Here is a 27,505-nt window from a genome sequence, read left to right as displayed (position 1 = left end):
CCGGACCTGGGGAGGATGCCGTTGGCACCTGTGTCCCAGGGCCCGGATTCTCCCCAGTCTGAGAAAACTGGGATACGGCCGATGGCGATGCCCTGGACGATGAACTCTCGGCATCCATTAAGGCCTTTCATGACTGCCTTCAGGGCCTGGCAGAGTTCTTGTGTGCTAGCCGAGGTCTTGGGGATACTCAACACGATCCGTTCTGGCATCCCTCTCCAGAAGGATGTTCTGCCGGTGGCGCAAAAGGTCTGGGAGAAGCCCAGGGCCAACGCCCAGGTGAACAAGAAGTTGCACAGCAGGTTTAGGCTGACAGACGGAGAGCTGATCCTTCTTGCCTCGCTCCTGCAGCATCATTCTTCAGTGGTGGCTGAGGCCTCCTTGTATTCTAAACCATCGTCTTTGTTGTCTTCCTCCACGGGAGCAACCTCCAGTTGTCTCTCCAAGGAGGACAAAGTCCATGAGGCTTTGGGAAAGTGCTGTTCTTCCATCTCAGGACTGCATCTGTGGCAAGCCAATGCAGATGTCTTATTGGCTGCAGCTAACCAGAAGCTCTGGCGGGAGCTCGGGAATTCCTGCTCAACCTCCCTTCAGACAAGCAAGCATCCTTTAAGGCCGGTCTGGTGGATGCTGGGACCATTGCACATGACCTCATGGAGTCTTTGGTCTCCCACATTGACACAGCCAGCAGAGGCCTGTGCCTTGGGGTCGAGATAAGCTAAGTCGTCTTCTGACGTGCAGGAACAGATCCTGGATCTGCCCTTTGAGGGCATGGACCTTTTTCATTCATCAACCAATAATGAGTTGAAGAAATGGGCATGTGACTTCTTAAGTGAGGTGTAACAGCATAGATAGTGCATCAAAAGGCAAACATGAAGAGCTGCACCGCTTGGAGGGCCATCATCTATACCCTTATTTGTACAACTGGCTGGTGAGGGCAGGGTCACTCGAAGGGGTGGTGCACTCCTGCCAGAGAGTGGCCGAAATCCTTCATCAGCTAGGCTTTTCCCTCAACCAGAGGAAGTCAGTTATGCCTGTCTCAGGAACTGGTCTTCCTAGGGGTGCGTTGGAACACTACTGTTCAGCGGGTGTTCCCTACCCCAAAGAAGCTAATCTCCCTCCCCAAGGTGGTGGGGCACTTTCTGACTAACTTGACGACCTCGGTTTGGTGATTCCAGCACATTCTGGGCCTGATCGCCTTCTGCATGCTCACTGAACTGCACGCTCGTCTCAAGATGAGGCGTCTCCAGCTCCACCTGTTGCCCATTTGGGATGAGGAGACTGGGTCTCAGTCGGACAGGATCCCAATACCACCTCTCCTCCTGCCCGATCTTCGCTGGTGGCTAATGGAAGGCAATGTTTCAGTGGGAGCACCCTTCACCCGAACGGAGCCTACCCTAGAGGTGATGAACAACTCCACCCTTTTGGGCTGGGGGAGCTACTCTGGAGGGCTATACGATTCTTGGTGCAGGATCCAGGGCCGAAGCCCTCTTGCATATCAGTCAGCTTGAGCTCAGGGAAGTGGACCTGGCCCTCTAAGCGTTCTTGCCCCTCATCAGGGACAGGTCTGTTCTGGTCAGGACTGTCGATTCTACTACAATGTTTTACCTGAACAAGCAGGGTGGCAACCGTTAACTCCCCTGCACTCCCCCCCATCCCGCATGGAGGTGGAATAGATCTTGGAATTGGCCCTGTCGGGGTGGGGGGGTTGTATATCATCAGTCCACCTCCCGAGGGACAGCAATGCAGAAGCAGTTCAGCTGAGTCGCTTAAGGTTCAACACCTATGATTGGGAGTTGCACGATGACTCCTAGTTGCCTCTGTTCCAGCATTGGGGCTTCACGCACCGGGACTTGTTTACATCATCCCGGAATGCCAAGTGCCCCCAGTTTGCTTCATGGGCAGTTCGGAGGTCACTGGGAGATGCCTTCCAGATCTCTTGGCACAGCTGCAGGTGTCATGCATTCCCGCCCACCCCTCTGCTCCAGTGGACCCTCCAAGCTCTGGACTTCAATGGGTTGCAGCCTCATCAAGGTTGCCCCCCATTGGCCTTCGAGACCCTGGTTTTCGGATCTGCTGCAGTTGTGCTCCCAGGGTCCCGTCCATCTTCTGATCCCCAGCAGGGATTTCCTGGTGCAGCAGGGCGGGGCAGTGAAATATCCGGACACGGCCAAGCTGGCGCTGGCGGCCTGGTTCCTGACCAGCTGAGGCTTCAGCATGCAAGATTTTGGGTTGACATCTTGGACGTCATTCAGGAGGCCAGGAGGTCCTCTACTCGGTCCCAGTATATGCCCAAATGGACTAGGTCTAAATTTAAAGTGTAAGGTCAATTTTCTGCTGCCAAAGGGTCTGGTACCCTCCCCATGTTGGAGGACGCCCCACAAGGATGGAGGAAAGTTGACTATGAGTACTCTAGTCATTATGGTGAGTAACTTACATTTTCCACCCAACAGCCAGTCAGGAGGAAAGGAACAGAGGCAGAGATTCCCAGGACTCTGGGAAACAAGGTACAAGGCAATAGAAACCAAGAAGCCAAAGTGGCCTTCTTGCCTTCCTTCAGGAATCCATTGCTTCATATGGCAGAGCCTGGGTGTTCCAAAAATGGAGGACACTCAGAGCCACTGCCAAGTCAGCATGAGCTGCCACCAGCCCATACCCTGCGCTGGGGCCAAACACATATGTGACCAAAAACACACATGGAGTACAGGGGTATACCCCCACCCGTGGGTGCCATAAAATGGTGCAAGGCTGAATTGTTCATGTAGAGAATAGAGCTGCCCTGGACATCCAACACTCTTTTTCCGTTTTCGACATTAGTGGACATGACCTAGAGGCCACAACACCAAGCTTGGTCACCTGTACGAAGCCACCGGAGATAAGAAGATGTCTCCCTTCCATGAATCATTTGCTCCACTGATGAACCAGCCCTCCATGCTGGGACTTGTGATACTGCCTGGTGTTGCTCACCAAAAGGAAAACATGGAGAGCTGCACTGCCAGAGGTCCAGGCCGGACCTCAGTGGCAGAAAACATAGAGAAATTACACAAAGAGAAGTGGTAGGACAAGGACTAGAAGGCCCTGTCCCTCCATAAGGCATTCCCAGCATCACAACAACATACCACACTTTCTTTTTAGGATTGGACAGGTCTCTGTAGGTCAGTGTTTTTATTTCACCCCTCCCTGAACAACTCTAGAAATATCATGTATTTCTATTTCTAGCATGAGTCAGTGGGTTTTTCAAAAGTGAGAAAAAATGCCCCAATACCCTGTGAGGGGCCTTCCAGTGCACCAGTAACAGAGTGGGTGACTCAATGCTGACTTTTAATAAAACACCCCGACACGTGCACTTTCTATCACGTGATAGTTTTTTGCTTTTGTATGCATGCTGGCAGATACATTTTTGGTTTCCAATTTAGTTTTCTTGTGTTCTTCGAGTTGCCCAATCTTTTTGAGAGGTTCCACCTACCATGCACTACCTCTTCACCCCATTAACCCTGGTACCTTTTTTTAGAGTAGTTTTATTCATTTTCATTTATTTTGTAAAGGTAAATGGCCGCTGGTCCCAATTTCTGGTGCCAGTCTACTGGATTTGGGGGGGGCCTTCCAACAGATGTTTATGGTAGGATCCAGTTAACACACATATATTTCCTCCTGTCTTCCTCCCGCTCGCCTGTCTCTCCCTCTCTCATACTAGCCATCTCCCTGTCTCTGTATTTGTCTTTCCTCTCTCCCTCTTTAACTTTGTTTTTCGGTCTCTCACTGTCTGTCTTCTATTCTCTCTCTCACCCTCTCTCTGTCTCCCCCTCTATCTCCCCCTCTCTATCTCTGTCTGTTTTTCGCTCTCTATCGTTCTCGCTCTGTCGCTCGTTCTCTCTCTGTCGCTCTCTCTGCCACAATCCCTTCTCTGTGTCACTCCCTATCGGAGTCGCTCCATCTCTCTCTCTGTCGCTACCGCTCTGTGTGTCTCTCTCTCTCTGTCTCTGTCTCTCTCTCTCTCTCTCTCTCTCTCTCTCTCCCTGTCTCTCTCTCTCTGTCTCTCATTCATGCTTGCTACCACAGTCTTGCCAGTTTAAAGCCCTGTTAGTAACAGGCATTGCTATTACCTAACTTAATTGCACGCATGTTATGTATCTCAAAATGGTGCACGGCTGAATTGTTGATGTAGAGAATAGAGCTGCCCTGGACATCCGACACTCTTTTTTCCTTTTCGACATTAGTGGACCCGACTTAGAGGCCACAACTCCAAGCAGGGGTGTTGCTAGGTCTGGAAAAGACCCGGGGCTACGCTATTGTTGGAATTGTCGGGACTGGGGGCTAGCTAGTCTTTTGGTTGTAGCTCCTGAGATTCTATCCGGGGCTACAACCAAAAGACCAGGGGCTATAGCCCCCTTAGCCCACCCCCCCTAGCAACGCCTCTGACTACAAGCTTGGTCACAGTACGAAGCCACCAGAGATAAGCAGATGTCTCCCTTCCATGAATCATTTGCTCCACTGATGAACCAGCCCTCCATGCTGGGACTTCTGATACAGCCTGACTGCTTGCATACGGAAGTCCTTTCGAAATCAACCACCTCGCCAACCTTAAGTGTTACGGCTAATCTGTGCGTTTTATGTTTGTAACACTCATACATTTTTGTAAAGCGCAAATGCTTAAAAGACTGCACACTTGGGTTGTTGTTAGCACACACTACACTTAGCTGGAAAAACAAATTCCGTGATGCAGTAGCTGTCCGTGTTACTTGGCATAGAAAAGGATTTCTAGTTCTGAACATTTCTGGAAAAGTGTATTTTATGGAGAGTTGCGTGGAAAACTCAAATGATCAACCTATACATTTGGGTATTCGCTGTGTATTAAGTACTTTCCTTTCAGGTCTCCCTGTGGTTCTAAGATATTTGTCTTCCTTGCTACAGAATGTGATGCCAAATCCCACCTGCAGAAAACGGAGGTGATCAACTGTGTGCCCGCTCCTCCGCAAATGCCTCTGCCAGAAATCCCCCAGCAGTGGCTGGTAAGTACTACCCATGCAGTACATGTGCAGTGATGTGTAGTGTGCTAACATGTATTGATTCATTTTGAAAGACCAGGATGCTGCAGTGTTCTGTGTTTAGAAAATGGACCTGTGATTGTCGCGACAGACTTCTGACCCACGTTGGAAACCGTGAGGCCCATGCATGGATGCGAGTAGCTCCAATAGGTCCAGTAATTATAGGTTGTATGGACAGTTTTCCTAGCACCGTCAACATAGTTTCCCCTGTTTCCAATCAGCCAGATTTGGATCGGGCTTCAGACAAAATCCTTTGAAATGTGGATCCTTCTTTCAAGCAACATGCAGCTTCACCCATCTAAGCTGGGAGTCCTGCTGAACATATGCCAGGACTCCAGGCACATTCGGTCAGGTGGAGAAGTTACAGCATTGGTCCTTTCTTCTTCAGGTGTCTTCTAGTATTCCTGGGGAGTCTTCACCAATCCTCCAATGATCCAGGATGTGACCAGAAGTGGAAAACTGAAGTGGCCAGATGTTGTGCGCCTCGCAATGCTTTGCTGCAGACCACCATTCTTTTGCTTATAAAGTCATGCATTACAGAGGACTGGGCTCATGTACCTTTTTGATGTTCCATTCCAGTGCAGCAAAGCGGGAACATATGGATTTAGAAGCTGCTATTGCTACTCGCTCAGCAGTTTTGCCTCCTCATTGACTTTCCAACATATTTTCTCATGAACGGTTGTCTTGTGCAGATTGGAACTCTAGGAGATGATGATGATGATGATGCGCAGTCATCCCGGAATTCCTTATAACCTCACAAAGCATTAGTTCCAGACAATATTTTTGATGACTCAAAATACCATGGACGAGATGCTCATTTAGGAAGTTAATCATTTTCCATCACAAATGGTTCTTTGGGTATCTTTGGGAACTGGTTTGCAGCAGATCAACTTTTCCCGAACACATCTCCATGCAGTCTTCTCAGGCCCTATTAATCAGGCTTCCAACCTGGTTGGATCATCAAGATAGCCAGTTTGCAGATGGTAGAGAATGTCGTGCACATTCTAGTTAATGGGCGGAGGGACACGCTTGCTGGTACATCTCGAACCCTCAGCTGCCTTTGATGCAGTTGACCATGAGGCATGAACTACTTGTGCATCTTCATGGCTTTGACTGGACCTGTGCTTCATTACTTTTCCTACAAGAAAACAGATCCTAGGAATGTACAATGGATTCAAACATTTTCATTGTACAAATTCCAGGTGATGCAGTTAGTTTAAGGAGAAAAATAATATATATGTAACAAAGTATTAATGCAAAGTAACCAAGTATCAATGCAAATGTCAGTACTTAAAAAGAACAGTTTTGGACATAAGGATGTGTACAATAAGGTCAAATACCAATACAGCAACAGAGGAAAGAATTCAGAGAGAAAAGCACTGTCCCATCTTGATGCGCCACAGGGGTTACCACCACCATAGACATGAAACAGGACATAAAGAAAAAAAGCTAAAATCGCACCATGGGATGTCATCAGCAAGGCGGCTACTTGAGCCACTCTGTCACTGAATCCCTACTAGAATTTCCACCTAGAGCCACACTTTGTTTGTTGGTTCTGCGTACATGGGCTTTACATGTGCAACAGTATTCTAACCAGGGGGTAGATGACGCCAATGGGTGGCTTCTATCCTCGCAAAAGGAATCTAAGGGCCAATATGATGACAATTCAGGACATGCCAACTCGTGTTTCAGCTTCAAGGGGCCACATAAGTTCAAAGGGCCCAGCCATCCTCAAGGCGAACAGGGATACAGAGAAGAAACGAAAACGGGCTGGCATCTGCAGTCTTTTCCTCTATGGGTCGGTTTACTTAGGCATTTGAAACACATTGTAATGAAATTCAAAGAGTGTGTTGCATGGAGGACCGCCCCTAGTCCAAAATCCCACAGTGCATGAGGCCAGGTCCGCTGCTGCGCTTCCAAAAGTCCCAATGTATCCTCCATCAGACATGCGCTCACCTATCCAAGCCGTGGTTCTATCTCGGCTTGGTCTAGGCAATGCCACTCCCTGGGGACTCCTCGCTGAAGTGTCTTCTCCACTAAACTGCTCCGTTTATGCCTTGTTTCTGGGAGTTTTCCACATTAAACCCTCTCTAATTTAGCTTGACTGTTGCTGATTTTCATGCACACTTTTTCAAAATCTGCTGCATTTCCTGCAAGCATGCGACCTATCTTCTCGGCTGCGAGGGGGGAGACGTGCTCACTCTGTCGAAGTATTGAATGACCCTAGGTTTCGACATCCATGCTTTTCAGCCGCAGCATTTACTGCTGAGGGTTTGCATGCATGGAATTCCCTTCTCGTCTTTTCCGTTACATCCTTCGATGTTACCCTTCCTTTTCCCATTGGCTCTTTTGTATACTAAATATTCTCGCCAAAGTTTATAGTTTCAATAATACGTTTCTAGTTTCAACTTGGAATGACTTTGTAATGTTTTCTTAAACTGTTCAGTGTCCCGATACTATTTGTTTAGCGTTGCTCTCTTTACGATTTTAAAATTAATATAACCAGAGAGATCCTACGACAATATGAGGTCTCGGTCGGTCGGTCTGGCGTTTTAGACTAGATTCGGCCAGGAAAGAAATTCCCATAAATTCCAGAAACGGCTCCTGCACCAACCCACCACTTCACGGTCCACTAGACTGAAGCAACGCGCCCTGAAATGCTACACTGATGATCTGATGTAACTAACAGCCAAGACCTCTGGCCATGATAACCCAAGAGGAGAATTGGGACATGTTGCAGCATTCACTGTTCTAGTAGCGTCTCAGCTAAAGACACAATTCCTCTAAGGTGACCTTAACTTTTAAGCAAAATTCAGAACTTGGCTGCATAATTGGTTTTTGATTTGTGTTATAGATTTTAACGATAGGTTGTCGATATATATTTATTACCTAACGTTCCATCAATTTAGTGTTGATGTGCTTTCTAGATAATGATCACTTTGTCTTTTTATCCGTTTGGATCCCATAGTTTTTATTTTGCTGTTTGGTGTAGCGCAAAGATTGTATGCATGATATTTGGAAGCAGTTTATAGAATACTTTTCTTGCATTGGTATTCCGCTTCAATGAAGTGAAAAGATGCATGAAATTGTCACACGGGCTACAAACACGCACTGCCAGAATCAATAGGTAAATGTCCTAGCAATGGGCATGTTAAGGATTTCAATTATCCAATGTGTGTAATGTATATACAAGACCTTTTCCCATCATTTTAAAGGTAATACTTGTTGGCTTATCATGTTTTGCCAAGTGATGGTGTCTTGGAACAAGGAATTGAGAGCCTCTTGAGAGAGTTCATTTTACCCGGTTGCATAGAAAATACATATATCCTTTTTATAAGGGTACACGAGCTGGGGTCCTTATTCCAGATTTGTAATATGGATATTCACTATAAATGGTATAGATTGGGCAAGCTGATATGTGTCGTTAAAAAAATGGAGGCGTTAGAGTAAGAGGTAGGCCTTGGATTATTGAATAAATATGTTTTCTAAAACTGGAATGATTGCCAATACTTATGTCAAGATAAACAGTAACACTCTCCTGTTCTTTCATTGATTTGCGTTCCTGTCTTATTTGCCAGTGCATTGTCTTCGTAGCATAGCTTTTCTCTAGCTTCTATTATTTTGACTAAACTGGCTTTTTCTCTGGTTCCGCTTTATGAGGTTGTTTCTGTAATGTGATTCAGCATCTGTAATAAAATGCAACATTAGAATGATTGCAACTAGTCCCCTTCACCCTACATTTCAGGAAAGACCCAAAGACCCTACTCTTCAAATTACATCTCTCCAATGACTCCACCCCCGCCCCCCCCCCAACCATAATTCTCCCCCTCTGGAGCTCCCACTCTCACCTGCTGCCCCTATCCATGCCAGCTCCTTTGCTACGCTCGCACCCTTACTTCTAACCCCATTGGTGTGTGCTTGCGAGCTCGGTTTGAGCTTTATAAATCCTATGCAGATGTGCATAACTCATATATACATGCATACGAAGCAGAATTAGAAAAGTGCAAACGCCTACAATATTGATTGCATAGATTACATATGTTAGGTTATGTGTCAGTGTTATTCCGAATTTTAATTCATTTTTGTCCTTTTAGACAGGTTTCTTCCTACAACAGTGCCTCTGGTCATAGTTAGTGCTTATACATAAATGCGTTGTTAACATTTGTCACCTGATTCTAGTAAGACATTTGTGAAATGATTACAGCAGTAATGCAAATTAAAACATGATTTGTATGTGTACTGTGTTGTACAATGACCAATATGACTGTTATATTATTGCTTAAAGTGTATTCAACCACTCCCTATTAGCGTAGGCCTAAATATTTTGGCCTTCATTTTTCTCCTGGGATTCCAATCGCAGATCTGGTTTTACTCTAAGTTGGGATGAATGCTTATCCAACATGAAAATGACAGGTAATTGAGTGCAGAACTGCCTCACGCACATCCCCGGAGTAGAACTAGCTAATGGAAACTTTTGTGTGCTACTAAATCTCAAACCTTTCGTAAGGAGTTGGTTAGATTATCTCAGCGCATTATGTTTCTCAAATGTACCTTTTATTAAGATGAATATATGCAAACAATATAAAATGTTGCCTAGGTTTTATTTTCTGCCATAAACTGATGCAAATCCTGTATGTAGAATCATATGAATACATATATCATGGATAACAATCTTTATAACTTCTGGTCCTGTACAGTGAATATGCACTGAGAATGACTAACTTTGTCAAGGTGCTTTTTCTCTTTCATAGTTCCAACTTTGTAATGAAATAAGTGTGGTTAAGGTTTTGATTTGGATCCTAATAACATTTCCAACCTGGAAGGTATGCATCCAGTGCGTCTGATTTTTAGATATGAGAGTTACGTTTTGGGATCAGACAATGTGGTGTTATTGACTCAAAACTAAAACTGAACGCGGATATGAGGTGGTATTGAACAGAAAATGCATGCCTTAGTATTTTACACACACTACTATGAAATATGTATCAAGTGGACATCTGTCAGTTTAGTATCTCCTTGGTGTGCCAAGAAGCCTACAACGTTGTATTATGTCAACTGGATGAATTTACTGACTGTCTGCCAGCCCTCTTTTACTTAACTGATTAAAATGTTGCCGGTGATAAAAACCTTGGACTTAGGGAGTGAGCCATGGTATGCATCAGTGTTTTTATGTTGTTGCCCACTCCTACTCTAGAAGCTAATGCAGGAAGAGGTCACAGAACACTATTCTTGATCTAATCTTCCCCAATACGACAAGGCGGGGAATAGTAAACACAATGATTTTGAATCTGAATAGTCTGTTGCATTTGAAATGGTGAATTAAGTAATTTGAGAATGGTGGTTTCTTTACAGAACAAACAATGCAGCCTGCCTACTGTTGCCTCACATACATTTGCATTCACAATACATTATCTATCCAACCTTTATTGCATAATCACGGCACCTTCCATACATCTATAATCAACATGAATTACTATTTTAGACAAACATAGCATATTTTAATATATGTGGATTCTCCAACCTGAATATTTCTTTCTCTATTTCAAATGACACATGATTCAGAAGAAACAGTTCAACAATATGGGGCAAATAAATCTACTGTGTGCTTCAAATTGTACCAGCAATCAATGCGGTCTAAAAAGAAAGATATTCTTCATATTTCACACTGTAATAATTTTCTTCGAAAGTGACAAGTTGTAATGCAAGTATATGATGGTCTAAGCAAGCAGTTATTATATCATCACCATGGACAAGGTTTTTGCAAATGAATCGCTCTTCTCTGTTGAAATATATAGAAATTAATTCCAGGTAGAAGCTTTTACTTTGAAGAGCAAAAACAGCTTGATGTATTAAAGTGTTGCACAAGCATAAGATTGTAAAATTGAAATTGAAGCGTATTCAACAAATTAATTTGATCGGTGTTAGGAGTCTTCCTGGGGTAAAATCCTTTGATTTCTGAGCAATGCCACTAAAGTTACATTGGTTATTTAAAATTATATTACTTTTTGGAAATTAAGAGGATACAATAAACTTTCCTATTACACTGTAAGTAGTCAAACTATCCAGAATCTTTTAATGTGAACTATGGTTTTCAAAGGTCAAGAAGTTTATAAAATTCTGTAAATGTGTGAGATACATTACTAACCCACACATAATTTGCTCCTGTAAAACCAATGGAATTAATTAATAATGTGTTACTGTCGGAAATATGGCTTGTGCCATTTTTAATTTAAGCACAATCTATTTTAAATGTACTTCCACAAAGTTTAATTTACAAGCATATTGCCCTCTTTAGTGACATATCTTGTAAACTGGGTGACCCCAAAAATACTTTTAATTTTCAATCTAGGGTTTTGATTTATTGCTTTGATTGGCCCATGGAATTCTCTTAAGGGGATGTGTTAACTATGAGGTAGCCCTCCTTTAGGAATGTAAAATAAAATTGGACAGAAAAATACATTTTTTCATACAATTCCTGATAAGGCCATGTGATATTGATAAGAATTGCATATGCAGATTTGAGATTATTCGTAAACTAAATACACACTTTATAGTTTCTTGATTGCATGAATACGTTATTAATATATGTGAATTCATGAATAATTCATACATTTAAATATATTCTTTTTATGTGCATGTGATCAATGTTTTCCTATGGAATCTAAATCTGTAAGGTTTTTGAATCCGACAAAGGGTATTAATGTTAAAACTGAAAACACATTTTTAACTTGCCATCTTTAAATGCATTATGCAGTCCACATTTGTTTTGTTCAACCTAGCTTTGAATCATGTGTTACTCTAAGAAAACAAGAGGCCCTTTTACTAAACTGCTTTTATTAGAATAGACACATTTTGCACTAGACCTTATTGCTCTGCCAGAGAAGGGTTTATGTAGACAACTGCTGCTTAAAGGTAGCCATGTATTACTGGCCATGCATTCATCATTATCTTAACAGGTTGCCACCCAGCTAACTGTAAAAAAGAAAAGCTGTGAAAAGGACTTTTGTTTTAATTTACTTTTTTAATGGGTTGGTCAAAGTGATGGATAATAGGAACTGCTTAAACTGTGCTTTGCATACACATAGTACTAAAGTTCACAGTACATTAAAGCTACATCAGATATTCTGACCCATCTAACAAAAATGTGGTATTTACGCTATCTTTGTTTATAATTACACTTCAATAGTAAATAGTTATGTTCTTTAATATGTTAAACCTCATGTGATTTGCAGTTAGTGTTCTGTCCATCATTAGCATGTAGAATACTTAAGTAGAAGTTGCACAGTTTATTATAATCCCTTCTTGCCTGACAACATATATATAGCAGCTCTTTTGCATTCGCTAATTTGGTTTGTCAAGAACACATTTGGTTTTATTATATATAACATTAATTACATATTTCAGTGTAAAGTCATTGTTCAATGAAAAGTATTACTTTCAATCAAAGTATTGCTTCCAGGCCCTTCCCACCACCGTCTGACTCCATCATGTTGTCATCTTATCTGTGACTCTATCACATGTTAGTTCCCTGTCTTGCTACCTCTGTTCTGATATTTGTTACATCCTTTGTGTTTCATGATCAGCTTAATGCATTGCTAAAAAACAGCTCTTCTGCACCTTTGTTGAATTCTTTGTAATTCACTTAAAACTTAATTTTGATAACATAAAGCTACCAATATACTAGACATTGTTTTGCTTATCACTGCCTCATGCTGATACTTGCCCCATCTTCTCCTTCCCCATGACTGTATGATACTTGGTTTGAAACTAAGAATCTATGTGCCTTAATCCATCTCTTATCCCTCTGCTCTTGTACTGACTTGTGCATCTCTATAACACTCACTCATCCCTTCACAAACGGTATTACCTGAGGTGTTATTGAATCAAGGGGAGCTTCAGGGGTTTGCCACTCTACGTACTAAAGTGCTACCTCACCTACTTTCTCAAAATGTTTCATGTGGTGCTGCTTCTTTCATCCACTTTTAGTCCACTAATATATGAACCTATATTGGTACCATGACCCTCCGCGAATCAGTAATGTGGTAACTGCTATATCCTCATTGTCCTAGCTAACTACAACCCCGCCAATAGAAATAAATATATAAAAAACAAATGTTTCAGCAAAACCAAAATATCCCATGCATTGTTAGTAGTTGAGCTCCTTACCCAATCAGCAAATTGTCGCCCTAAAAACTGTCTTCATGACACTTGGCCCCACCTTAAGCAGTGGGGGAACTGTGACAAAGTGACTTCTGCTTAGCTGTAGTCCAGACATGAGTAGTGTCTGAAACGGCTACTCTGCTCCACACTACTACTAAACCAGCAGTGAGCCAAATCAACAAGCGTAACCCAGCATGTATACCTCCTTCCCCTCTTTGGTAACGTGTACCAAGGGGCGGTTCTACTCTAAGGGAGGGGAGTGTGCTGATGTAGTTGCAACCAAAAAAAGAACAATTGTACCAAAATAAAAATCTCCACCCACATTTCTATAAAAATAGACACTTTTTTAGAAAAACTAACAATGCACTGCACTAACTGAAAACACTCAAGACCCTCCCCTGTAAATGAAATGGAAAAAAATGCTGATTTTGATAATAAAGGGGTACTCTGGATGAATACGAGTGCCGGAAAATTATTTGAGCAGCAAATGTCCATTTTTTAAGGATATCTTTTAAAATTGTCTTTGGGGCTAGATGGTATCAAGCCGGGCTTCTAGATTCTTTACAGCAGTTGAGCTGGCATGGAGATGGCAGAGTCCTGCTTTCCTAAAGGTGTGTTGACTTCGAGTCATTTTGTGGATTCCGTCAACATTCAAGACTGGCTGAGTCGATGTCCTCCAGCGGCTTCCAGTTAGCAGCGTGACTATGCTTCTGCTGGGTTTTGGTCGGCATTCAAGACTGGCGAGTCAATGGATTCCAGCAGGTCAGATCTATGTTCAAGTCAGATTCTTCCACAGGGTCAAGCCACGGCTCTGGTCGAGTTAAGTCAGTCCGCATCAATGAGTCAAGTCATGGTCTGGACAGTTCTAAAGGCAGGTAAATGGTTCAAAGTCAGTGGAGTGCCTAAATCAGCACGGCTGTTCCTGTATTGGCTCGAAGTGAGTCGAGCATGGTCAAGCTAACTCAAAATGTCTGAAGGCATACATAATTCTGAGCTGCTTCTGGGTTGCTGAGAGGGCCGATCCAGGGTCAACGTGTGTTCTTTGTTCTGCACTGCCACTACTGGAGGATTGTCTGGCACCTACACGGGGGTCCTTCACCTCCATGGAGAATGATACTGGATCCAGGGCACGTGCAGCAGATAGGACTTTTTCCATAGCAGTGTCACACCAAATCTGCCCCTTAGGTGGAAAGGGAAAAGGTCTTTCCTCTTAATCAGAAACTTCTATCTTCACCTCTAGTGCAGTGGTCTTTCAAATAGGCTGTATTCCCAAAAGAGTTTCAGTTAACTACTCCTTGTCTTGATGTCTGAAGATGAATAAACAAAGGACAGGTTTCCTCACCCTTATAAAGGTAAAATGGTAAAGCGGAATTTGTCCAAAGCAAGCTTGTTGTCAGGGTTCCAATCCAGACTGCTGTAACAATTGTTATTGGTCTTCTGATGTTAGCACATAGTGCTATTCCTGCTGGAAATGTGGAGGGGGCAGGGATTATAGGCAGCGCTAGCAGAATACAAGGTGGTGGAACCCCCTATTGGCCCTCACCTCTCATTAAGGCTTCTCCAACTCCATCCCTTCTCATGTCAGTCCACTTCAGATGGACTTGGGTAACCAGAGCCCTGGTGTGGGTGTCTGTAATGCCAAGACTATCTTTGTAGCACTGCTTCCCAGGGGCCCTCCTGGGGAAGGTCCCTGTGCCCTTGAAGGCACCACACCATTCCTCAGGGGATAAAAGGGGCAGCTTCCTGGAGCAGGGTCACATCATTTTATTGAGGAAATACCCAGACCAGACCTGCTAATCCACAGCAGCCCTGTTATGACTGAAGCACTGCTCACCATGCTGACACTAATGATATCCAAATTCCATGCATGTATAATTGTGCGATCTTAGTAGCCACCACGGCATCACCAGACAATGCTTATATTTATAGATTAACATGCCAACAGGCCGTCTAAGGTAAGCAATTATTATGCTCTGAATAAAAGGTTTAGACAATTAAATAGGCATTTCTATAAGCAGCTCCCAGGTGTTATGCATCACCTGGTATGCAGTTGCTACCTCAGGGGAGCCGCCAGGTAGTACATAGCACACTGCAAATCGAACTTGCACATGAAATGCAGAATCTAATTTTCTCTCCATTATAGATGTTCCCATATGCTCTAAATATCCATTATATGTTCCCTTCTTCTCCTTTGTACACCTTCCCAAACATGCAGAGACGTCTGTATGTTGCCATTTGGCCTGGGGTCTCAAATATAGCTCCTGGTAGCTGTTGTTGTTCAGCTAACCAGGCTCTCCTATGCTACAAGCAGGCGCTAAATAGCTCTCAGGAATTTCGAGCCCTCACACTTGGAATTTGGCATGGAGCAATATGAAAAGAGAGGTCTAATTAGCAGACCTCCCTTTCATATTGTTTTGTTCTAAATATCAAAGAACAGGCTGGCCTGCCCTGATAAATGGCACACTCACAGTGACATAGACACCGTCATACAGATAAATAAGTGATGGGCAGTTTGTACGATAATGGAACCATTCTGTTCCCAATTAGACACAAAATCCTGTTGGCCCCATCCAATATTTTCCTCACGTTGCTTGTAATGGTAGCTAAAGTTCCCACCTAACATTCCTATCTTTAAAACCCCAGCCAAATCAAGACAGTTTGTGATCAACTAGACCAATTTGGAACCTAATGAGAGGGCCATTCAGGAACAACTTGATAGATAAAGCTACATTAAGTCAAACCAAGAACTGCAGACCCACCAGGTTAGAACTTCTCACACAATCTGTCCCTAACATAAGCAGTAAATCATACTGCAGTATCCAGATTCATAAGAGCAATTCTTCTAACCCCATAGCCGCCCCGTACCCAAGACCAAATGTGAGCCCAGCACAGTTACCCTTGGCACCATAAATGACTAATCAGCCCTTTAAATTCTAGTAATACCGGGCTCTCTGTAGAGGACCACCAAATACAATTCCTGACCATTATTAAGAACTGGTTCACGGATCCCCTTACCACCAATCTGACTACCTTATTATCCAGAAAACACAAAATTATTACCAATAATAACTAAACGACTGGAAGGAGGAGTAGCACCCTGTTTAATTATACAGTCTACACTCAAAATTCTAAATTAGAAATATTGATGTACAAATACATAATGGACCATAACACCTCTCCAATCTGCATAATGTCCTTTCTTCCTCCTGGTTGCAGTCCCACCTTCACCCAGGTGTGAATGGATATCAATAGAGTTTAGCAGCACCTTCACCAGACCCTTATCTGAGGCAATTTAAAACTTCTCTGGGCTCCCTGCCTAACAAACTAGCCCAAATGTTCAGGTCACAAAATGTAGCATTGGAGCTTTTCAGTGCCCCCACATATTGGAATGGTCATGACATAGATATTATCTGACCTCAACATCTCACTAAAATTGGAAGCCCATACAATGTTTTCGTATCACCAATCTATCGTGAATAATTTTCACCTTCAGTATAAAGCCCACTCCTGGCACTCAAGTGTGGCAGAAAAGCTTTCCATATCTGTTAGAAACGCAGCGAGGAAACCTGTAACATAACCGGAAGGCAACGTTATAGATTTCTGTGAAAATGCTGACGTCTTATACAGCTAGAGTGACATTGACATTATTCCAAGCAAAGGCCTCTCTATGTGGTTCCATGGCTAACTTAGATGGGACAATGACTAGTGGAAACCTCAGACTTTATACTGAGTTTAAAGTGTCATCCCAGGTGCAAAGGGTTGAATTTTGGCTGCGCGATTCCTAGAAAAGTTCTCTGAAATGGATGTGTGCCCTAGGCACATGATCTGAAATAGACCAAGCTTCCACTGGGAGGCAGTTTGGTTCTCGTCTATCGGTTGAGGCACACTTGTGTTTTTGATTGCCTTCTGAAACCTAAATGTAACCTAAGCTTGATGAAGTTAGAGGCAGGTGTATATGGGGGATCCTTCCATGTCCCTCTCCACATCCCGCTCATTTTAGCCTTATGCAATCAGGAATCCTTACCACACAAGTTTTTTTTTACCAATCATAGGTAAAGGAGGAAGGAAGAGACCCCTTTTGTCCCATAAAGGTCAGATTCAGCTCTCCGTCAGTCATCAAAACCACCATTCATGTGTTCCAGAAAAATAAAACTGGGTTGTTCCACTTCTCATCCTTGGAGCAAGCCCAGTTTCGCTAGTACACATGGCTTTGCGTGGATTAGAAGAAGGCACAGGTTGTGAGTGCTCACACAAACACACTGCATTTGGCAGCTGAGCCTCAAGCTGGTTCTTAAGTTTGTTCAAAGAAACGTCTTCCTTATGCTGGTGTGGTGGTCTGGCTCATGGAAGTGTGGTGGAAGGAGCCAAATGCCAGACTGCATCGACAATCCGATCCGTCTGCCTGACTTCAATATGGTTGACCAGGGTTTTAAAACTGTGGTCACCGCTATGAGAGAAATTCATGCAACTAATCATTTGTGATCAGACTAAGCAAGTGTTCAGAGGGGAATCAGCAGCTGATGTCATCCCCGCCCCACAGGGCATTCCGCAAGGGTCGTGTCTCTCACCCACCCTTTACAACACCTTCAGAAAACCCCTCTTCGATCTCAATTCCAGAGAGAATATTTACACTAACTTTGTGGTTATACACACATTCTCATCCCTCTCACGGGCGGTCACAACTTGTACCTTAATGATGAAAAACAGAGCTCCTCATAATTGGCTCCCCACAACGGCTTAAACACTTGGGTGCTATCTTCTCCTCTTTTTGTATTGATGGTACGTCCACCCCAGTACTGAAACAGATTAAAACACTGGGCGTATACCTTGAAGCTGACCTTACCATGACCAGACAAATTAATGCCCGAGCTTCATCTACTGACTACACAGCCAGACTCCTCTCTTTGAGTAGACCGTTCCTCTCTCCGAGTAACTCCCTCACATCCACACAAGCATTGATACTATCGAAATTAGACTACTGCAATGTACTTATGGGCACCTCGACTGCCAACATCACCAAACTCCAACCCCTCCAAAATAAAGCCCTTTGCTCCGCCCTCAGCCTCAAACGCATTGACCGCATGTCAGCTACCAGATGAGAATCCCACTGGCTCCTTCTCAAAGCTCGATTGGAATTCAAAACCCTATCCATCGCTCACCATTGCGTTCCAAAGGGTCCCCCCCTAACCTTAACAACTGCATTACCCACATTGTCCCTGTGTGGGCGCTCAGACCTAGTTCTAGCACCTCTCTGCGTACCCCCCATTTCAAGAGCAAAAGAGCAGGTGGAGTCAGTTTTTGGGTCATGGCACCCGCACTCTGGAACTCACTACCTGCACACCTCCTTCAAAAAACTAGTCAAGACCTGGTTGTTTGATAAATATGAGTAACAGCTGAATTTGGTTTCATACCTAGGCTGTTATGTACTCTGTTCTCCTACCTTTGTACTGTACAAACGCTGTGATGCTTTTGGGTCTAGGCGTTTCAAAAATGTAATAAATAAATAATCATAGGGAGAGAAAAGGTGAATACCAACAGCTGAGCCACCTGTAAGGGGCATGTGAACCATTTAGGGAAAGACTCACAATGAATTGAAGTCGGGACAATCAAGAAACAAACCGGTCACCAAGCTAGAAGAACGGAAAACCTGAGTTAGTGACACAGTCCAGGCTGCTGACCTGTGGGTAAGAGCAAGGAAGGAGCCAACAGGAAAGAAAGCTGTGTGCTTACTGAGAGCTATAACTCAGACCTCTGCCTCTTCATGACACACCCATGTAGAGACATGCAAGCAGCAAGAACAATACACCGGCTTCATCAACCCTGAATCTCACCTCAGCCCCATGCATTTACGCCCACACCTGAATCTTGAACCGGTAGTCCATTTAGTCACATGTTAGCACAATTCACAATTCCCTTATGTAATATTTTATTAAATGCCTTTGCAAATTAAGAGCAGCATGAGCTTGCAATTGAAACCACTCACACATACTATCCCTGACTTAGCAGACGAGAGTTCATTCCCTGTAGTATTTCCTGCTGCCTGACTTTGTTTTTAATATATTTTTTATTGAACGGAGGGAGGTGGTTTTGCGGGTCGGCGGCATACTCACTTTTCAATCTTGTTGCGTAAACCGACATTTCAGAGTTTGACACTGTGGTGTGGTTTGCTGAAAGTTGCTAATCACTATCCCTTCATAACTATGCTCTTGACAGTACCAGTCTCAAATGTATCATGACCCCCGGAATGTATCGTTAGCAAGAAATGTAGCTTAAAGCAGATCTGTGGCTGTTGGACAGCACCGTATCGGTCTGTGGCAGACTCCCAAAAAGTGAACGTTGAGGGAGGCAGAGTGGCAGAAGGAATCATTGAGAGTGAATATTGGCTGCCTCAGAAAGGATGAAATGAAGGCATTCTGAATTATTTATTTATTTCTTGGGCATTTGTAAGGCGCTTACACATGAAGAAATTGTTTAAAAGTGCTCACAGGGCAAAGGCAATGGAACCAGGGAGCAGCAAGACAATGCAATATGATGGCAGGGATGGGCAAACAAAAGCTGTCCTACTAGGCCTTGTGACTCTTGTTGGCACCTATAATCGGGCCTTTGTCCAGCCATTGGGTCCACAGTCTGAGCTCCAGCTTGGTAAACCTCACCCCCATCCGTGGGCACTTCCGTTTTGATGGGTGCGTGGCAGGGGGAAGGCTCTCTCGCTGCAGACTCGGATACTCCCTTGCCCCCATTCGGTTATCCGAGTTTGATCATCGGTGGTGCTGGATGAGTGCAGTAGCGAGTAGTTCCCATTATTATTAAAGCGGTATTCGGTAGCGATCTGAAGCATGTTGCTATGAAACATATGGAATATTGTGGCAGCTGTAAAATGTGAGAGAAGAGCATGGATGGCATGCAGATCCACTGCTACAAGCACTGAGGTTACGGCATGGCTTCCTGCACATTGGCTGTTGTATGTCATTCTTTAGGGCCCTCCTCCCTTATCTAAATATGTGTAGAAATCCCATCTGTCTTCTTGCCCCGTGCATCTCCGGGTGGCATGTAATGCAGCAGGGGAACCCCTCGCTGTGAGTAGGCAAGGTGAGACTGTAGCACAGTCTTTATTTCCCTATATCATATGCAACTGGATTGTGGTGCCTCGCTCCATAGGCGGGCGAAACTGGGAGGCATGTTTTCTTGGTGAAACTCGAAACTCAAAGCCATCAAAGTACTTGCATAAAACTGGCACATCTTTAAGCTAAACACCCAGAGCAGAACAAACACTGTTTTGTCAAACCTCAGACATCTGGGACGAGTTTCGTTATATTGACAACAGCGGAAGCCAATTCCAACTAAGGCGCACACAAACTGTTCACAACAAATCAGTGCCAGACAAAGATACAGAGAAGATAATGTCCAATTACTCAAGAAGGTGTGTTTTCCTTTACATTTGTATCGATCTCTCTACATCCATATATCTTAATAAGACCATTTGCCTTAAAGTTTCATACATCTTTAAAATCTTTCATTCATCTCTCCAGCAACATAACATTACTCATTTATCTGTTATCATTTGTGTTCCTTCATCCACCCTCCAGCACCCTCTTTCCACTCTGTTTTCCCCTTCAAACGTCCCCCGTCTGCCCAAGTGTATGCTTTCTCCATACAAGAACAAAAAGTATTGGCTTTGTCGATGTTTGTGTTTTTGCTGCTCTCATCTGGGCAGGTCCGATATCTGTTGATGCACTGACCGCCAGAGGCGGTGACTGCAACATCATACGCGTGCTTGCAAGAGTAGTAATGAAGTTTGTTGAGTGTGTCGGGGAGAACCCCCAGGTATGCCCGAGTGAGCCAACTCCCTGCCCCGGTGCACATGGAGGACTCAGTCGATGGCAAGTTCAAACTGCCTTTTATCACAGACAAAACCAACCGGGATCGATACAAGAACTCAGAAAAATTCAAGCATGGCACATAGTAAATGACACGCAGGCCACTTTTGTTCAACAAATGCATCACTACTCCGTCATTACTTGGGCGCCTCACAAAAAAACTATCGCCGTGTTCGATTGGCAGTCAGGAGCATAATATATATATTTTAAACCATTTTATTCAAATTTCCAGCAAACAGGTTAAAAAAGAAACAATAACTTGCACATATATACCTTAAATCCCCCTATTTTAAAACACTGTTTATATCTCAGACCCACCCCGACAACCAAATTCGATATAATTACCATACCTAACATTCAGGGAAAGTAGGAAGAGAGAGAAAAAAAACAGAAAAAAAACAAGGTATAATAATATTCAATATCCAAATTAACATTAATCAAATACCAATACTAATGTATACATAAACCTGCATAACCATTTTACACAAATACGGAATATCAAAAAGAGTTAGTTATCTTAGCTGCAAACTTCTCAGTGGGACACATGTTCAGTCCAGATCCAAACTCAAGAAGGCCCCCCAAATTCTTTTAAACAGTGACTTTCTTTTGCATTGATAAAACCACCTTTTCAATGTTGCAAGTAGTGTACGTTTCTTCCACCCAATTATTCCATGTCATAAAACTTGTTGACTTCCAATTTCGCAAGATTTGTTTTTTGCCACTAAAGCCCCTTTTAAACCCCAGGTTATTTGATGGTGGCTCAAGTCCTCCAGCCTTGAGCATAATAACCTATATGGGTACCTATATGTATTATTCTACTGGCTCTTGCATGTCAGGCGGCTGGCCTGTCCCTTACTCAAAATCTAACTTACTATATTGTTGCAGAGTAGTAGGCCTACCATTGGCTCTTGCCCATTTCTAACCACCTCTAGGGTACTAAGCTATGATTGGCTAGAGCTGACGTCTCCAGGCCTGGGACCCGAAACTGTTCTCAGCTCACTGTGCACCTTTTCAAGGAGATGCGAATGATTGTGTCTGTCTTGTAACTTGTGTACACCGCCTTTGCCTATGAGACCATGTCCCGCTTGTTCCAACACTTTGTTGCACATTTGTTGCAGCCTGTGCCTGGTGGCCTGTGATCGGTTTTCCTTTCCCACCACTGATCACTGTCCATTGTCTGCTTCAGATGCATCGCATGTCTGGAGATCACGAAATTGAGCTGTGCAGCTCCGAATTATGAGGATGTATTCCCTTCTTCTGCAGCTGGCCCCTTTGTCGCCTGGGAATTGGAGTGTCGCTGTACCTCTTAACCTTGGCTGCGGGCTCTGTCTCACACGTCACGCTCCCTGTCCAGCTTGAATCGGCTCAGCTCGTCTCCTGATCAATAATTTGGGGCCTTATGTCATTTTCCTAAACCTTATCATGCAGTTTCTGCATTGTCTGTTAGGCTGTATTCTCCATAGGTTAGGCACACTTGGCTCTGTCAGGTCCTATAGGTGCTCCTGCATTTCCAGAGTTATTCACATTAAGCATCTGCAAGCTTTGCTCAGGATCTCTTGTGTCTTGTGGTTGCTGCATTGCTGCATTTGCTTAATGACAAAATAATAAAGCAATTACATTATGTATATGTATCTGTCCTCTTAACTATAGAACTGTACGCTCGTGTTCTTCATGTATTCAAGTGTTGGTGTGTGTCACGAAGTATGGATTGCACGTGTGTTTCATGTCAGTGCTATGTCGTGGGGTCAGTAGTGACATCAGCACCGTGGCTCCTCATCGTGCAATGGAGGCTGTCTATATAGGATTCTTCAATCATGGTCTTGGGCTCTTCTCCCACGCATGGATAGATTTGTTCGTCTCTTGGCCTGTATGGCTTGTTGAGTGGGAACCTCTCTGTATATTTATCAATCATTGGGCCATTAGGCATTCGTACAAAATAGAATGTGTGTTTGCGGTATTTTCTGGCCTTTCATCTTGTCATGAACTTGGTAGGAGGGGGGTGATGGCAAGATCCCGACTCCCTCTTCAAGTGTGTGCGCGCTACCTTTGTGGTGGGCAGCGGTGTGTGGGTAGCATCTCATAAATGCTAGGGTAGTGTGAGGAAGGGGTTTCGTCCGTCCAGGTGAGACAGGACTGGGATCCGTGCGGTGGATCTGACGCATGTGCATGGTTGGAATTTATTTAATTTTTAAAGAATTTTTATTGTTTTAATTATAACACGGCTAATACCGTACATGAGTTCAGTTTCTAAGCGCGGATCCGAGATTCGAACCTCTGTTGTTTGCTTCCTTCCAAGACCAGCGCGTTATCTCTAGGTGTCAAATTTGCAAATTATCCATACGACACCCAGTTAGTTTTCAAGGGATCTGCGATTTTTGAGGAGGACATAGCCAACATTAGCAGGGTCTTCGCAGCAATCCAGAAGTGGATGGCCCTAAACTCCCTGGCGCTTAATTACAAGAAAACAGACTTACTTATCGTGGAAACCTGCCACAGATTAAAGAATCTGGGCCCGCAATATACAACCTTTGTGATCAATGGGAACTCCATCCCTGTGTTAGACTCAATAAAGATGCTGGGTGTCATCTTTGAATCTCACTTGTCATTTCAAAAACATGTTTCCCATTTAAAGTCCACCTGCTCATACTTTGTACAATTGTTATGTCCGATTTGTCCATACCTATTGGAAGCTAACGGGGGCCTGATTGCTGTGGCAATAATACACACCAAATTGGACTATTGTAACAGTCTCTTTGTTGGGACGTCAATAGGTAACATTAAACAACTTCAAGTACTACAGAATAGTGCAGTTCGAGCAGTCCATGGGCTTCTCGACAAACTCACGTTTCAGAATACCGAAGAAAGCTCGATTGGCTTCCTATCAAACAGCGACTACAGCTCAAGGGTGCTAGTATTCAAATGCTTGATGGGTGAATCACCAGTTTATCTCCCTAGTAGAGTAAAGAAAGCGACCTCCCATTGGACCTGGCGGTCAAATAACACCTCGGGTCACTTTGAAAAAACTTGGTGGTGCAAGCTTTAATGCCTGGGTCCCATCACTTGGGAACCTGCTTCCACTGGATATCAAGGGATGTTTCTCTACACAACAATTTAGGAAACGCCTCAAAACATTCCTTTTTGACATGTAACTGAACTAACACTGCCACTCCCATTCCGCAAGACCCTTGGGTTTATTCTTGACATGCTGGCTTCAGCATACTGCTTTTTTGTTCTTTGTTGTTTTTGTCATTTATGCGCCCTGAGGCCTTTGGGTGTGTGCGCTATATAAAACATATTTTACTTAGTTGCCCCTGTGCTTCGTTCAATGGCTTGCTTTCTCCACGGGATTGAGGGCTTGTACCAAGTGCGTATTTTCTTCGCTGTGAGTGCTGTAATTGGTTCAAGTGTGGGCAATGCAGACGTAGAATATTTTCAAGAAATAAATAAACAAGTGTTTTCAATTTTAAATCCCAATGAATATGATTTGTATCCGTTTCATTTGCCCACTTATTTAGAGGTGGCGTATTCACAATGTGCACAAATTAAACATTTATGGAGAGAACAATTAAAACAAAAAAATGGACGCGAGTACGAATTCGAGTCTAGCCCTGCCCAAGAGTGTGGTTTTGCAAGACCTTTCTCGCTGTTTTCCATTTTGCTAATACGGATGTCTGAAAGTTTAAGCAAGAGCGCGCTGTTGCAAAAGTGAAATGAGTGTGGCGTGGCCGGTCGGCACGCAGAGCAAGAGCGATTCAATGCTGGATTCTGTCTAATCAGAAATGGATTCCATCTGTGTTGACATTGGCTGCACAGCGCTCCCCGCCCCTACGAAATAACCAGGGCGCTGAAGGGGTCCGATTCACACGAGGGCCATTTGCGTTCAGTTTGCTTTTCCTGCTCGGCGAGTAGCGCATGCTCTTAATCCACCATGTAATTCCAGGGTAACGATATATATATATATATAATGAATAAGGAAATTGGGAACGTGTATGCATGGTCTTTAGACAATCATTTATTTATTTGCATTTTTAAACCGCTCACACAGCAGGGGGGCATCGAGGCGTTGTTACATATTTTTTTTTTTTTAGGTTGCTGTTGTCGTCTTAGTTGCATATTTATAACGCGCTTAAATACACAGGTTTCTAAGCGCAGACCCGAGGATCGATCCTGTGTTGCTTTGTGTCGTCTTGCTTCCAAGGCGAGCACGTTGCCACTGAGCTATCCTTCCGGGCCGAATCATGGTGTTGAATGCAGGCTCTTGCCAAAAGAGAAGCATGGACGGCTTGTATTGGTGGTTAGAGACGTGGAACTGGTGAGAACAATACGCAATCTTGAAATGGAGGCTGCATTCTTTGTTCACTTTGTGATATATACACACACTCTGCACTGGTCGAGGACACATGGCCAAACCCTGTCACAGGGACCCCAAGGCGAGGCATCCCTTTTCTCCCCCAACGAGCTTTAATAATATTAGAGCCCGTACCATCGAGCTCTGTTGTGTGCTCAGTGGCCTCTGTCTCTGTTGGAGCCCCTTGCGTCACTAACTGGGCCAGCAGTTCCCTCACGCGCAGTCACACCCTCTGGTGCTGGCTCTAGCGTGTCAGGAAAGGCTGCTGCAAACGGGAACCTCATTGTTAACTAGTTCACGTTTCTATGGTTTCATGATTCCTTTATAAGATCTGAGAATGTCCAGCACAGGTCAGAAGACGGAACCCAATGCACTAGGCAGTAGGATGGCCCGGATGTGGCTAGCTCCGCCTATAAGATAATGCCTTGTTTCTCCAGATATTTATGTATTGAAAATATTTGATGGCATGCCATGTTATCTTTTTTTAGTATAATGCTTCCTGCCGTAGTTTGTCATTAAAGCGCATTGCCCATCAGAGAGACAAAGGAGGAGTATGAAATAACATTCAGTCGTGGAAGGGAAAAGCTGAGTTGATGTTTGGTATGAAAGCGAGGGATAGATACGATGCACATGAATGCATTAGAAGGAAAAGGTAGAGGGCCTATGTGTACGATTGGATCGAATTTATCATGGTACTAAACTGTATTTTATGGGGTACAGTGCCAAGAGGAGAGAGAGCTGGAGAGCAGGTATTCTCCTTTTTTTGTTTTTAATTTAATTTGGTTGGTTGAAAATATCAACCTTTCAAATCAACATATTAGTACATATTAAAATTGTCTCAATTGTCCGAAGACAAACAATAACAAGGTAGTCTTTTACAACCAAGATAAAATCAATACAATTCATTTAGAGTGTCAACATAATAAAATATGTAAAATATAAAATACAAAACAAAAGATTCAAACAAGTTGTATCAGGCAACTCAAGACCATATACAATTTTCAAGGATTTGGCATCAGGTAAAACAGCGTAGAGACTGATTATTAGCTTATTGTTTGCTGGAGGCATGCCCATATGGATAGATCCCATTTAGAACAAGAGTATATTACTGACTAGACAGCTGTAGAATCTGAGCAGGTATTCTAAGGGGATGGGTATGTGAGCAGGTATTCTAAGGGCAAGGGTATGTCTGTAAATGACTCACTGTATGGTGAGTCTGAGGCCATGTCCCAGAGACAGCAAAGCTCTTACCTTTACATTGCTAGACCCCCAAGGACATTTGGGAGGGTTTGGATGTCAGCAATCCGATTTTGGCAAGTCTGCAAAAGCTTCCTGAAAAGTGAGCAAAAACTCACATTTATTTGGCTTCCTCATTTGTGTCATATTTAAGAAAAGAAAACTAAGCTCATGCGCAAAGTGCTTAAAGAAACAAACCATGTCTATGGCCAGACTTTGAGCATTCCACAGTGCCCTCGTGAGCCAAGACATGTAGAAACCAATGCCCTACATCATGGTACTATAGAGGAACACCCTGTGTCAAACTGGATGGTACTTTGATTTGTGCTGCTTTTGTAGGACGTTCATCCTTGAGTCAAACCGTGAGTCAATTTAAGTGGCCAACATAATCCGAAATGTGGAACTTCCTTCACGTCCACATTTCTATGCAATTTGTAATACCTGCTCTTCAAATGTATTCCAATTTTTCTTTTTCTCTTCAAGTCATCAAATGTTTAATGATTAATTTAAAATCCTTTAACTTGGACCCTGGGAGCTGCCATGTTGTAAAGTGATGCTTTACTGTTTAGTGTCTAGGCGAACGGTTGTCTACATAGCCTTTGCTGTATGTTAAACCACAAGTGCCTGGCTGGCAAGATGCTGGCTACCAGCCTCTGATGCATCAACATTTATAAAACTGATCTTTAAACCTCTGGAATAAACACGAGAGAAGTGCACTATGAATCGAGCATATTTTGGAAATCTTCCAAAATAATCAATCAATTATATTTATAAAGCACATAAGTCGGGGGGAGTCTAATTGACTGTTGGGGTTGAATTTTAGATTCTGGATCCCAGATATC

General features: G+C 43.5%; 1 protein-coding gene across 4 annotated transcripts in view; it reads left to right on the top strand.

Moving 5' to 3' along the window:
- Positions 1–27,505, top strand: part of AFAP1 (actin filament associated protein 1) — a 551,057-nt gene that overhangs the window by 253,930 nt on the left and 269,622 nt on the right. For all 4 annotated transcript variants that reach the window (XM_069632010.1, XM_069632009.1, XM_069632011.1 and 1 more), the window contains exon 3: positions 4,909–5,006. In XM_069632010.1, coding sequence (XP_069488111.1) covers positions 4,909–5,006 — 98 coding nt within the window. The remainder of the gene's footprint in view (positions 1–4,908; positions 5,007–27,505) is intronic.

Source organism: Ambystoma mexicanum, chromosome 6q (assembly GCF_040938575.1).
Source record: "Ambystoma mexicanum isolate Mex_15411 chromosome 6q, UKY_AmexF1_1, whole genome shotgun sequence".
Taxonomy (NCBI): domain Eukaryota; kingdom Metazoa; phylum Chordata; class Amphibia; order Caudata; family Ambystomatidae; genus Ambystoma; species Ambystoma mexicanum.
This window is presented reverse-complemented; position numbering and strand designations above follow the sequence as displayed.